This window comes from Raphanus sativus, chromosome 5, assembly GCF_000801105.2.
Source record: "Raphanus sativus cultivar WK10039 chromosome 5, ASM80110v3, whole genome shotgun sequence".
Classification (NCBI taxonomy): domain Eukaryota; kingdom Viridiplantae; phylum Streptophyta; class Magnoliopsida; order Brassicales; family Brassicaceae; genus Raphanus; species Raphanus sativus.
In genome coordinates, this window is record NC_079515.1 from 26,979,253 (window position 1) to 26,992,076 (window position 12,824).

Genomic DNA, 12,824 nt, shown 5'->3' on the forward strand with positions numbered 1-12,824 from the left:
TTTTAAAAATAAAATAAGTTATCTGAGTCCAAACCCAAACCGAACCCGCAGATCCGAACCAGATTGAACTCACAAAAAATCGAAACATAACTCAACCGAACCAAACCAAACTGAAACAAATGGTATCCGAATGTCCACCCCAAATCAAATGTAAAAAAAAATCTTGATAACAAAATGCATTCTAATTATAATATTTCAATACAACATATTTTAAAAAACTCACTCCGCGCATGGCGCGGATTATCATCTAGTTTTGTTATTAAGAGACATGGCCTAAAGGGGGTTCTAAACCAAAGTCGGAAAGCAATTTATGAGTTACCTACTACTGATTTTAATTTATACTAAGCAATTTATATAAGCAAAGTAAGTTTCACGAACAATGCTTTAAGAATAAAAATATACTGACCATTTTACATGTTCAAATGTAGATTTTGACAAAATTTTCTACTGGTCTAAAAGGAAAAAGTGGAGATATATGTCACTTATATGTCATGGATTGGTCATGTTACACGTATAACAAACTTCAAATCGTTTTGTAAACATGATGAATTGCTCACCACTCGCATGCAAAACTGATAGTAGAAGAAGATATTTTTGCACAAGACTTTTGTTCCATACATTGGTCGATTTGGTGAACTCCAATCTTGCATATGTTACCTATATAAGTTTGCGTATCCATAAAATCGACTATATCAATCATCGAGCCACCTCCAGATTGCAGACGTATGCTTGAGAAAACGGCTCGTTTGGTATTCGAGAAGGGGTTGGAGATGGATAGTAGAGTCATGGACTCTAACAAGATTTCAGCTTCTTGAATAGCTCAGACCCTTATCATGCATTTTACCAGCAAAAGCTTACTGAATACAGTGAGGTTCGGAATCAAGAAGGAGTAGTTCAACCTGATTATGACGATGCTCCAGCTACTCGCGTGAGTGTGCAAGTCTCGAGTGTGAGGGTCCTCCATTCGGGAACCCCTTGAGCGTATCCAACGTCACAGTTTTGCATTGGAACCTCCTCAAGGGATCACACTCAATGAACTTGGTATCATGAAGCGTTTCTGTTCCAAACGTGGAGGATGGAAAAACCAATCTGTTAGAGGACAATGTTTGAGCAACACTGTCTCTGTGAGATGGTGGAAATGCTTGTCAATCTGTCAACTCTCGAGTGTTATGATCTCTATCCATCCCTTTATCTGATGATACTCATGTTCTGTCTCTGTTATCTTCAAACTCTCTCTTTAATATTTTGATTGTTCTATTTATTGCAAAGTTTTTTTGCAGTCTTTTAATGTTATACATATTATCTAGAAGGAGTTTACACTTAACAGCTTTACACAACGTCATGAACATCAAAACCACTCCATATAACATTTTTTCAATATCTTTTTTTTGGGGAAAATACAATAACAATGTAAGTAATACTTTGAAACAAAAAACCATACAAACACAACAAACTGTTTTTAGTGGAAAGGGAATAAAAACAAAACAAAATCTCAGATCACAAAGAGTGTATAGATTGATCCAAGTTACATCCCAATGAAAAGAGTAAAAAATCAGACAGCAGAAAGGCTAGCCCATTTGCCTACTTCATAAGGATCAGCATAGTAATACAACTTGATCCTGTTTGCTAAAGACAGCCCTGCAGCAAATGGAGAAGCCCTACCGCTCAAATCATCAGTCTCTGCAGGATCATCAACAAAAGCTGCAACATCTCCAAGCAGCTTAAAGGATACTCTACGTGCTTGAACTTGCTTGGGGAAGTCGAAATACATCGGTGTTCCAACTCTCGCCTCAGGCAACCTGTATTCCGCTATGGTCACCATCTTGTACTGTTCCTGCAAGAAAAAAGTTTCCATATCCACAATAAAAATGGTTACAAGAAGATATTGGTTTCTGAGGACTAAAGACGGTGGCAGAGAGAGAGAGATAGATAGATTACCTGAAGAACAGATACTTGTATATACAAGACGGCTGGAGAGACGTGCCTATCTTCCATTATGATACTCGTGGGGTCCCAAATGTCAACTACATCTGAAGAAGGCGAGTGGGTAACACGAGGCTTTATGGCGTTAAAAGCATCCAAACGGAATCCAGAAGCTAAAGGTGAACCAGGTTGCAGATAAAGTTCCAGGAGTAAGTCATTAGCCATCGGTCTCTCAGCCTCCAGTGGTATCTAAAAGACCAAAAACAAAGATTAGTGATAACAATGAAAATGCCATTGAGAAAAATGAGAGAATCATCAACTCTGCAAGGTACTAACCAGGAATCTATTCAAACGTAGGGGTCTGTCCAGCCAGTTTCTTACGCTCATGCTGTCAACACTTTGTAACGACGCAAGTGCTTTGTCCCTCCTGCTGTTTCCGCTGACAAGGATGCGTTTTGCATGAAGACATGGTTCACTCTCAATGGTAGCTCCAAAAGAGGCACGGCGAGGGATTGGTGGAGCAAAAGGGTTCTCATCCAAAGACAAGAGATTAACGTTTCTGTCCAAACTAACTGAGCTGGATCCAAGCCGCGGAAGACGCAGTGTTACCCATATAATGCGGCAACGGATAGGATTCTTGAAAGCAAATTTTATATGCCTAGGTGCTCTACCCTCTCTACCAGGCTTTTCTGGACCGTAAAGCTCAGGCGAAGATTTAACAAAGGACTGTACATCCCACTTTCCCATCAATGTCCGTGCTTCCTTATTTATGTCGTTGCTCACCCAAATTTGGACCTGCAAAAATGAGTGAAGTCATGCCATTATTTTGGCAGTATTGTCACTTAAGCAACGGCATATGGTGCCAATTGAAGATAGAAAAGTCAACTTACGGTAGGAGCATCAGCATCAGAGTAACCACATGGACTAACGAGCAGAATCACACTGTTGACATCTGAAAGGGTATTGAGAATGATGACAGCTTCAACAGAGCTTGAAGACGGAGGAGCTTTCCAGTAGGAATTACTTGAGTCAAGATTCAGTGGGGTGAGCAGTGACAAAAATGGTGCTGAATCAGTCCCAGTTTCGACCTACATTTCATTATGAAAACAGCCAAAAGGGAGAAAGTATGAACAAACCAAAACAGAGGGACCAAATGATATACACTGAAACATCTAAAATATTCAACACCATGCATAATAAGAACAAAGGAAATAAGTTTAGCCATAGGTCTTATGTAAGAAGGCAATTAATTACCTTGTGTAAGAAGCTTGCATATGGGAACTCAGCAAGTGACTCCTCTTGACCAAGAATCTGACGAAGTAAATTGAAGTTTTCTGGTTTAGGAGAAGGTTGACCTCTAACAGAAAGATGATTCGTAAGGTTAGATCCAAATACTTCATTTAGAGCTTCTCGACCAGCATCATCAACACGGCTACTTCTTCGCAAGCTGACCAAGACCCTAACATAATCTACAATCAAGGCTTCGAGTACTATCGTGTTGCAGCAATTTTTACACATGTACTGATCTGAGCCAATTGAAGTAGCAGAGACATCTGCAAGACTTCCACCTCCATTCGCGTTGTCCCTGGAGTAAGATTTAGAAAGCAGAACCGCTCCTCTTCCGGCACAACAAGACTTGCAAGCTTTCTTCCTACACTGGAGACACAAGAACAATGAGCCTGAATCTCCTCCCAAACTCTTGGTAGAAGATGCAACTGAATTTTGATTGATCTCGGCTCTCACTTGACACATTCCACCATTACATCCCTCACCAATTCCAGTAATATTCCAGAAGTCTATCACATTATTTTCCAGGTTTTCTAAACCAATAGAAGCTATAATTTTATCTTCAAGAGAAGCCTGGCCTAGAACTGCAAGTGCATTTGATATTCTGCATAATCTTCCAATATATAACTCTTCGTGTGAAGAGTTTGGATTAATGGTAGCAGGATCAATTCCAACTGATAACAGTGCCCTATCTCTTTCTGCTGCAGATATGTTTAGACGTAGCCGTTCAATTTCAAGCTTCATAGCTTCTATAAACTCAAGCTTCCTTCCCTGTATTATATTAGACATGCAGGAATTAAGTTTACCCTTAAAAATGACAATTTAAGTAGACAGATAACATCTAAGAAGAATCGCTAAACCAAGAAAGGAATCATAAGATCAAAACTAGTATGTGACAAGAACTATTGCATCTCTAGATACCATTTTTTTCTCTCCAAGTTAAGTTAATAAGGATAAAGTAACATACCATGTTTGGACCCATCACGGACTTCAGACAATTTAAGTACAGATGAGAACCACTTTCTCTAGGACTTTTATCTTGTGAAGAAGACATGGCGGGAACGGTTTCGGAGCCACTATATTGAACAACTGCTTGGTCTAAGAAATCAAGCATGTCATTTCCTCCACTTGCAACACATTCCACCGCTGGTTGTGGGAAGGGGTCCGAAGCAGAGACCTCTCCTGTCAAAAGGTCAAGCAGATTACTAGGAAACGGATCATTCTGTTGTACTGGTGTGGACACAGTTTCAGTCCGTAAAGATTTTGCAGCGAACGGATTCGAGTCAGAACAAGATGAAAAAGGAACTTCATCTTCTTTTGTTTTCCCTGCAATCTCAGCTAATCTTCCTCCGGTACGTTCACTAGTGAACATTCCTTTCCATGGAAGAGAAATTCCAAGGACTTCTATCTGTAGCACAAACACAATGCAGAAAAAGTTTTGTTTTGAACTGTTTATCTTTTTTTGTTTTCATGTTGGCTAATCATAAACCCAAACTAGTTCAGAGCATGATGAAACTATAAGATAAATCAGTAATTTTATCCTGGAAAGTAGTTATTACCTGACCAAGAGTCATCGGGATTTTAAGAGAACCAGCTGGATAAAATGTAACAGAAACTACACGGGTCAAGAAATCCAGTTGTCCTTCTAGTTCTTCAAAATCATACAGCAGTGAAAGACTTGACGTATCTTTTTCATAGAGACGTGCACCAGCTCCAGTAATAGCCATATCCTCAGAACTACTTGGCCCTGGTAAGGGTATCAGAAGATTTGTACCATTCGCACATCGCGGTATCGAAGCACCCTGTCAAAGAAAATAATTAAAGGCAATCGTCATCCAGTTGAACTAATATCTCCTCCAAACAGTAAAAGAGAAGGGAGAAGACCTAAAAGAGAGTCAACCTCAACAACTAATTTAAGGTTCTCTATGTGGCGTCCAGTTCTGACGTCCACAGTGGATGGACATGTCAAATCATCCGCACCGTGTGATATTGTCAGTAGAAGTTGGCATACATGGCAAGGCTCACTGAGGTAGATAAATAACTCAACAGCATCTGCAGCTTGTGGACATAACTGCAAAGTATATAAAAAGCAGGGGAACTTTTAGCTCAAGCTTTCCAGCAATGAGAAGTAAGAGGTAATGTTATATCCCAGTGGAGGTACCCAAGTTATGTCCTTTTTCATGATACTCAGCAAACTGGACCCATCATTGGAACCTTCAGACATGCTAGGTACAGGTTTCAGAAAGAATCCACCAGGTCGAGAAAGTACCTGACATGAGCAGCAACATTAATATAGCTGCAGTGAGCAATAGTTCTACTGAGTGGACTGAGAATCAAGAAAGCATAAAACAAAAATAACGAGTTTCGTCCAACATAAAGCAATATTTACATATGCGTGAAAATTGTGATTAATAGTTTGGAGCGGTTTATAGACATGATTAAGGGGACTGAAACTGTATTAGTTTGCTTACATGTAAAGGCTGTACAGGAATTGATGGAAGATGCTTGAAAAGCCTCATTCCCAAAAACATCTCCAGCTGCTTTTGCCGTGAACTATCAACCATTGCATTTTTATATCTTCTCTGTAGGGTAATTTTCATGTTCTTCTGTGCTGCAGAAAACTGCTTAAACGCTCCTGATTCTTCACTGAAGATATTGAGAACTTGGCTGTGCATAGCTTTTGAGCCAGTATAGAGGGTTGCATGGATATCACCTTGTTGCAGAAAAAGATCAGCGAGCTCAGACACAGGGGACAAAATAGTTGATCTCTTAAACTCGTCAAACCTCATGTCGAGCCTCTTCCATGGTTTATCCGGACATGGATGACTCCATGTTGTTGTCTTAGTATTGTGATCTATATAATAAGATTTTCCAGTGACTGCGTCAGCTCTTTTCTCCCATCCCGGTGGAAGAGGAGCATTATATCCGCCATGGCTGCTCCCAGAATTATAACCATATCCAATATCAGTATCAAGTGATATTCCCAGCCTTCTACATTGCTCTACGAACACTTGAAGACCACCGAAGAAACTAGCGGCATTTGTTCGATCCAAAGAATCGGCGCAGTTGAAGCGTATCACCCCGTTTTGATGAGATCTCAAACAGAAGGCACCTTCTACGTCATCAACACAGATCACCTCACCTCTGCAGTCTTTCAGTCTCTGTCGTGAAGGCAAATAGTCACCTTCAGAGATTCCTATAGCCATAGTTGGAGATTTTAGATACATCCATAATCCTTCAATTGTCTGCTGCTCCCCCTTTAGTTTCACACTGGCATGCCAATCATAATTTATCAAATGAACACGAGTGTAGGGAAGCTTTCCACCGGATTTGATGAAGTTCATCGATTCTTCAAAATGTTGAACTAAGATGGATTCTGATTTCCCTTCTCCACTTCTTAACAAGTTAATGCACACAATAGGAACAAAAGCCTTTTTCTTCTGGTTTTCCCCAACTGGTGCATCTAGATTCCTGGTATCATATCGCTTGCTTAACCTTTGGTAATACTCTGTGCTTCCTTTATATGGATCCTTAGCTGCCACATAGATTTCTGCTTCTGCCGCGGTCATCTTCAATTCTGCACCCCACCATATTGGTATCGTGCCACGTCGCCAAATGTATGAGCTAAAAGCAACGCTCTGACCATGCTTTTTAGGTGTCCATACAAGCTGCTCACACTCAACTTCGTTACCTGCACTAAACATATACTTCTAAAATTAGGCCCTGGTCAAATCCGAAACAACATTTACATCAAACGTATGCCTTTCTTTCAGACAGCAATTGCTTTTAAGGGTACCCCTACAGATATACAAGAAAGAAAAGAGGAATTTTGGGAGCATCTCACCTGTGCCAGAACATGAATTTATTCCCCTAGCTAAGTACCGAGTCCCTGGATGCAGCCTGCTACGGCGAGCCATTAAAGCAACAATTCCTTCTAACTGACCTGAGCTTCCAAAAGGTCTATACTCTGCAAACCCCTATTAAGCAACATCAAATAAGTGATGTCAGGTCATCTTAAAATATAAAACTAGGTTGATCAACAATCATTAATCCATTAACAGAGAACGAACCTGCAGAAGAATGACACAGTGCTCAGCCAACCCAATATTCTTAAAAGGCAGAGATAACCATCTATTCCAAACGAACTCCTCATCAGGGCTTCCCACTGGCATACGGCTAGGAAATGGCCTAGTAATATCCCTAGTATCACAAAAGTAATGCTTCCCATCGATGTCAAGCTCCGTCAGCTCCTGAATATTCTTCACCTCACCTTTCCCTTGAGGCTGAGGATTGTGCAAAGGTACTTTAACCCACTGACTCTCCCCCACGGTGTACACACATCCACCACCAGGCAACTCAGGAACGCTCGGATTCAGCTTGGTGGCAACAAGAAGCATCCCAAAGCTGCCCAAGACAGCGTAACCGAGTATCGCCCTGGCGTATACCGAGCTTCTAGTAACTCCTCTGGATCCATTCGTGATGTAATCCACAGCTTCACGCTCTGACTTGAAACTGTCGAGGCCTGGCTTCCCGATGTAACGCAGGACACCGGTGGTGGGGTCGATGTAGATGACTTGTGTGTCGGGTCTGGAGAAGAGGCTTGATATGATGTAGACTTCGCCGGAGTCTAGGGTTACAACGACTATAGATGTCTTCTGACCACTCACTACTGCAACAACAACAACAAGACAAAAAGTTATTTAGGGAATTAAAAACTCCTAAAAGTTAAATCTTTCGATGAGAGACGGAATGGTGGAACAGGAATCTACCTGGTGGATGCATATCCATCTGAACTCTTAAGATATCAATATGAAACCGTTCAGACTTTTTTCGAGATTACTGAGAAAACGAAAAAAAAAGGTTCAGACTTTTGTCTTAAAAGAGATCTGAGATTTAATAAGATTATAGCATAATCGGATTGAATCGAATAGTAATAAGAGAATGTATTCGCTCACCTTTGCAAGGAAGCGCATCAAGTTGCAGAGACGATCATCAGATGCAAAAATTTTCACCAAGTCATAGGACGCGAACAAGCGATGAAGAGGAGAAGCAGATCGGGTGTAACGCACCCCAAGGAAATAAAACAAGCGTAGCGTGACACGTGTAAAATGTGTAGTTTATTTATGAGAAAAGAGTTGAAATTGTTGAAAAGTTTGACATTCGCCACATTAATTATTGAAATGCTACAATGGACCCTATCTATCTTAGAGCATCATTAACCCTAGCAATCCATTAAAAGTGTTTAATTTTCTTTTCTTAATCTTTTTTTCTGATTCCAAAAAAAAATCAAAAAAAAAAATCAATTACAATTCGCTACGTGTCAGTGTCAGTGAAAATACGCAAACAAAACTAACGCTTAAACAAGCAACAAAAGGTAGTGTGCTTAAAATTATTGTGGGACCCGTCTATTATTATATATACATATATATATATGTATATATTATATAAGCGTATATATATGTGTGTTAAGGACTTTACGGAAACCAAAACCGAAAGTTCTTTAAATAAGGACTTTCGACTTTGGTTTCCGTAAAATCCTTAGCAAACATATATATACGCTTATATAATATATACATATACATATATATATATATTAAAGACTTAATCCTAAGGACTACCAATAATGATGCTCTTACATTACAATACTTCTAAAGTTGTAAATACCGCATTCATCCACACTGCTTGTCATGCGATACACTGAACAAGAGTTATAGCTGGAGACAAGTTTTCGAGCTTTTCCACTGTCTTACGAGGAAGCTTCAAACTAGATTAAAGACAACTTGGGTTTTAAAGTAATAGTGTTTTCAAAATTTTCTTAAAAATTTTCCTAAAAACCTTAGAACACAAGATCCAAACCAAACTCAAATTTATATCTGATCCAAAATGTAAAAGATATTTGAATAGATTTTTAGGATGCTTAAAATATATCCAAAACCCGAATTATCGGACTCACACGGTAATCCAAAAACCCAAAAATGTGAATTACCCAAAAGAAAATAAAAAACCCAATATAACATTTTGAATTAGTATTCAATTACATATTTTAATAAAATTTCTAAAAATGAATATTTACAACTTCGATAAGTATATCAATATTCAGTTTCATGTTTATTTTAATATGATCTAAAAATACCAAAACCGAAAACATAAATTATGCAGATTATGGAGAAAAATATTACAAGAGATCTTTAGCATGATGTATGACGTATCATCAGACATAGATTTTATAGGATGATTCGGAATAGCGCAATCAGACGTGTATTCTCATATGATTGTAGAATCGTTGGCTGTATTATCGTCTATATAATATTTCTCATCGATGTAATGCAAAATTAGTTAGACGTTAAAAAAATATACCAAAACTGAACCGAAATAATCCGAATTCGAAACATTTGTATAAAATATATTGAAAGATTTACTTCTACAAATGAAAATTCTGTAAATATATTTTCTAAAATTAACATTCATTTTACACCGTACACGTGGTTATATCAATAATTAAATAATCGTAAAATACATGTATATCTGATTTCATAATTTGTAAATAAAATTGTATGGACAGCATTATTTCCACAAATTAAGAAATTACTTTTAAAAATATTACAATTTATCAAAAACCATATATAACATTGGTCCTCATGAGTTAAAAAGTTAACCCAACCAAAACAAAACAAATACCAGTAAAATTTTGATCAGTCATGGAACCACCTAACGATGCTACGCCGGTGGAAACTTATGGTGGAGTGCTAGTTGACGGTAGAGGTCCTGCCGACCTTCAGCCACATCCGCCATATAATATTCATATGAATCTCAGCCATGGCGGAAGGTATGTACGATACAACTTTTCCGGCAATATCTTCGAAGTCACGGCAAAGTACAGCCCACTGATCATGCTTCTTGGCGGAGGCGCTTCTCGCATCGTTTGGTAAATTACATTTTTAACATTTTTTATCTGTTTAGGCCTATAAGATTTCTTTTGATGAAGTTTAAATTCTGAATAAGCCATCCTTAACCCCTAGTCTTTGTGTAAGTGTTAGTAGAATTTCTTCCTTTACGAGAAATTATCGAATTTTTCAACACGTAGTGCATTATATATGTTAGACATGGGATTTAAGACATGATCCAAATACCTGAACTAGATCTGACCGATATCGACTGATTAAAATCGGTTTCGGATAGAGCCTATTTATCCAACGATAATTATTGTCATGAATATATTGGTTTGGTTCTGATTCTTACCTAGAACCAATCGATTACCTGTTCAAAATCGAAATCTATGTTGGAAAACACACAATTAAACATCATGAGATTTGATACCAGATTGAAAAGGCAAATTTACACATGTATTATCACTAAACCAGTTCAACTTGTTCGTAACTAATTTCACATTACAAATTTATACAATTATTTTTAAATAATAATAATAAATATATAATTTTAATATACTAGAACTGGTTGGAACCGACTCGGAATATAAAATCTGGTGAATCTTGTGTGGGTATAATTTCTCTATATTGGTTTTATCCCGAACCTCCTCAAATACCGAAAATCACAGTCCATATAGGTAGCGAAATCATTCATGAAATCTGTAACAACCTAAAAAGTTGATTCACAATGCATTTCCTCAAGAAAAATATTTATAAAAAGTTGATTCATATTGTGAATAGTAAAACACTAAAGCTATAGAAAAGAGAAAACACTATTAGTGATCTTATGGTTTTCTCGCATTGACTTATAAATTATTACTTTTTACTGTGTTTTACTAGTTCGGCTATGAACTCGGAGACCAATGAGAAGGTAGCGATAAAGAAAATCATGCATGCAAGTAGAGACCAAATCACTGCAAAGAGAACTCTCCGCCAAATCAAGCTTCTTCGTCACTTCGAGCATGAAAACGTTCGTTTCATTATTTCATCGTCACTTTATATATATTAAAAATCATTAAAAGGAGGTAATGTTTAAATAGTACCATTTTACACAGATTGTTGGAATCAAAGACATAGTATTACCTCCTCAGAGAGATGCTTTTGAAGATGTTTACATTGCTTATGAATTGATGGATACTAACCTTGAGAAAATCATAAATTCCAATCTAGAACTAACCAAACATCATCACCAGGTTTGTTTTTTTCTTCCTAAAACATCTAATTATCTAAATAATGTGTAAAGAAGCATTGAAAGTACTGTTCTTTTTTGCAGTATGTCATGTATGATATCCTGCGCGCATTAAAGTACATTCATTCAGCCAATGTGTTACATGGAGATTTAAAACCGAGCAGTATCCTCTTGAATGTAAACGGTCAACTAAAGATATGTGATTTCGGGTGTGCTCGTGCTGCTTCGGAGCCAATGACTGAGTATGTCGGCACAAGATGGTACCATGCACCAGAGCTTCTGTTGGACCCTTCTGCTTCTACATCAGCTATAGATATTTGGTCTGCGGGATGTATTTTCTTGGAGATGCTGACTCGCAAACCGCTCTTCTCAGGAAGAGACTGTGTTGATCAGCTTCGTTTGATTCTGGAGGTAATAAAGTCTTAAGTTAGTACCTTTTTGTTAGGGGTGCGCACGAATCGAACATGGGAGTTTTGAATGGACTGGATATCCGTTTTTAAGATTATTAGTATTTGTGATTTGACGGATATTTGGGGAGCCCTGCTTTTTGTGTCCATGTTTATACCTTTTTGCACTTTGTGTTTTGCAGTTGATAGGCTCTCCAACAGAGGATGACATTGGATCGTTGAGTGAAAGTGCTAAGCAGTACTTAAGGATGACTCGCTGGTTCCGTCCCCAATCTTTCTTTGTAAAGTTCCCAAATGTTCCTTACTTAGCTGTTCTGCTGTTGGAGAAAATGCTCAAGTTTGACCCTAGAAAGAGAATCTCAGGTTAGTATATGTTTCTGTCTCTCTCTCCTTAGCCTCTTTGCAGTTTTATTTGTGACTCTGATCATTGCCATTGTCTTTTGGGCCATGTTTGCAGTTGAGGATGCACTTGCTGAACCGTATTTCAAAAATATTCACAACATTAACAATGAACCAGTGTGCACAAAGCTCTTTGCCTTGGATCTAGAGGAGCATCCACTCACAGTGGAGCAGATTAAGGAGTTGATCTACCATGAGGCCCTAGCTTTCAACCCTGAACCAGCAACAGTTGAAAAAGACCAGTGACTTGGCTTGCAAGCAACTCGTAAAACAGTCATCAATGTGTCTTATCAACTCTTATCATTTGTCCTTTTTTCAGTTTTCTTTCTGAGGCTTAGAGCCAAGACAGTGAATCTCTCAGAGGATTTTTTTCATGTACTAAGATTTTCTGCTATATTCCTCTCTTTTTAATATTGTCAAATAAATTTTAATTAAGCAAAAAAAACAAAAATAAAATAGAAAAACTGAATGATTATGTGGGCATTATTGCAACTCTCAATCCAACAAGTACTAATACATGAGATATGTTGTCAAAAATTATAACATTGCAACAAGGAAGAAAACAATAATATCTTCTAATTTAAAGAATTTGAGTATTTCTGATTGAGGAGGATCTTACTAACTCCTTGCAATGGTTATTTTGTATGCTTGATTATGCGTCAATGTCTAACTCTTCAAATTGCCAAAGAATCT

At 38.0% G+C, this 12,824-nt stretch overlaps 2 protein-coding genes across 4 annotated transcripts; one reads left to right on the plus strand and one right to left on the minus strand.

The window, feature by feature from the left end:
- Nucleotides 1-1,342: 1,342 nt before the first annotated feature.
- LOC108861880 (probable phosphoinositide phosphatase SAC9) lies at nt 1,343-8,295 on the minus strand. 3 transcript variants are annotated; one of them, XM_018635855.2, is made up of 14 exons: nt 8,166-8,295; nt 7,980-8,049; nt 7,281-7,876; nt 7,055-7,187; nt 5,682-6,901; nt 5,372-5,479; nt 5,111-5,281; nt 4,770-5,012; nt 4,178-4,618; nt 3,178-3,981; nt 2,814-3,011; nt 2,260-2,718; nt 1,939-2,172; nt 1,343-1,834 (listed from the first exon to the last, which is right to left on the minus strand). In XM_018635855.2, the coding sequence occupies exons 2-14, from the start codon at nt 7,996-7,998 to the stop codon at nt 1,553-1,555; spliced, it is 4,908 nt and encodes a 1,635-aa protein (XP_018491357.1). In that variant the 5' UTR covers nt 7,999-8,049; nt 8,166-8,295; the 3' UTR covers nt 1,343-1,552. The 3 variants fall into 3 exon arrangements, with proteins under 3 accessions (XP_018491357.1, XP_018491356.1, XP_018491358.1); XM_018635854.2 differs by having other exon boundaries at nt 7,281-7,879; XM_018635856.2 differs by lacking the exons at nt 7,980-8,049; nt 8,166-8,295 and having other exon boundaries at nt 5,682-6,906; nt 7,281-7,421.
- A 1,585-nt stretch (nt 8,296-9,880) lies between these two features.
- On the plus strand, nt 9,881-12,474 carry LOC108859961 (mitogen-activated protein kinase homolog MMK1-like). Its single transcript, XM_018633862.2, has 6 exons — nt 9,881-10,135; nt 10,977-11,106; nt 11,192-11,329; nt 11,410-11,736; nt 11,915-12,095; nt 12,190-12,474. The coding sequence occupies exons 1-6, from the start codon at nt 9,909-9,911 to the stop codon at nt 12,375-12,377; spliced, it is 1,191 nt and encodes a 396-aa protein (XP_018489364.1). The 5' UTR covers nt 9,881-9,908; the 3' UTR covers nt 12,378-12,474.
- Nucleotides 12,475-12,824: the final 350 nt, after the last annotated feature.

What these genes read in the sequence shown, in the direction of transcription:
- LOC108861880 (XM_018635854.2), bottom strand. An exon ending in ACCTTAAATTAGTTGTTGAG is followed by an intron (nt 5,013 to 5,110) that starts GTTGACTCTCTT and finishes TTTCTTTGACAG; the next exon opens with GGTGCTTCGATACCGCGATG. An exon ending in CCGTGATGGGTCCAAACATG is followed by an intron (nt 3,982 to 4,177) that starts GTATGTTACTTT and finishes AATATAATACAG; the next exon opens with GGAAGGAAGCTTGAGTTTAT.
- LOC108859961 (XM_018633862.2), top strand. Translation starts at nt 9,909, where the DNA reads ATGGAACCACCTAACGATGCTACGCCGGTGGAAACTTATGGTGGAGTG. An exon ending in GGCGCTTCTCGCATCGTTTG is followed by an intron (nt 10,136 to 10,976) that starts GTAAATTACATT and finishes GTGTTTTACTAG; the next exon opens with TTCGGCTATGAACTCGGAGA. An exon ending in GTCACTTCGAGCATGAAAAC is followed by an intron (nt 11,107 to 11,191) that starts GTTCGTTTCATT and finishes CATTTTACACAG; the next exon opens with ATTGTTGGAATCAAAGACAT.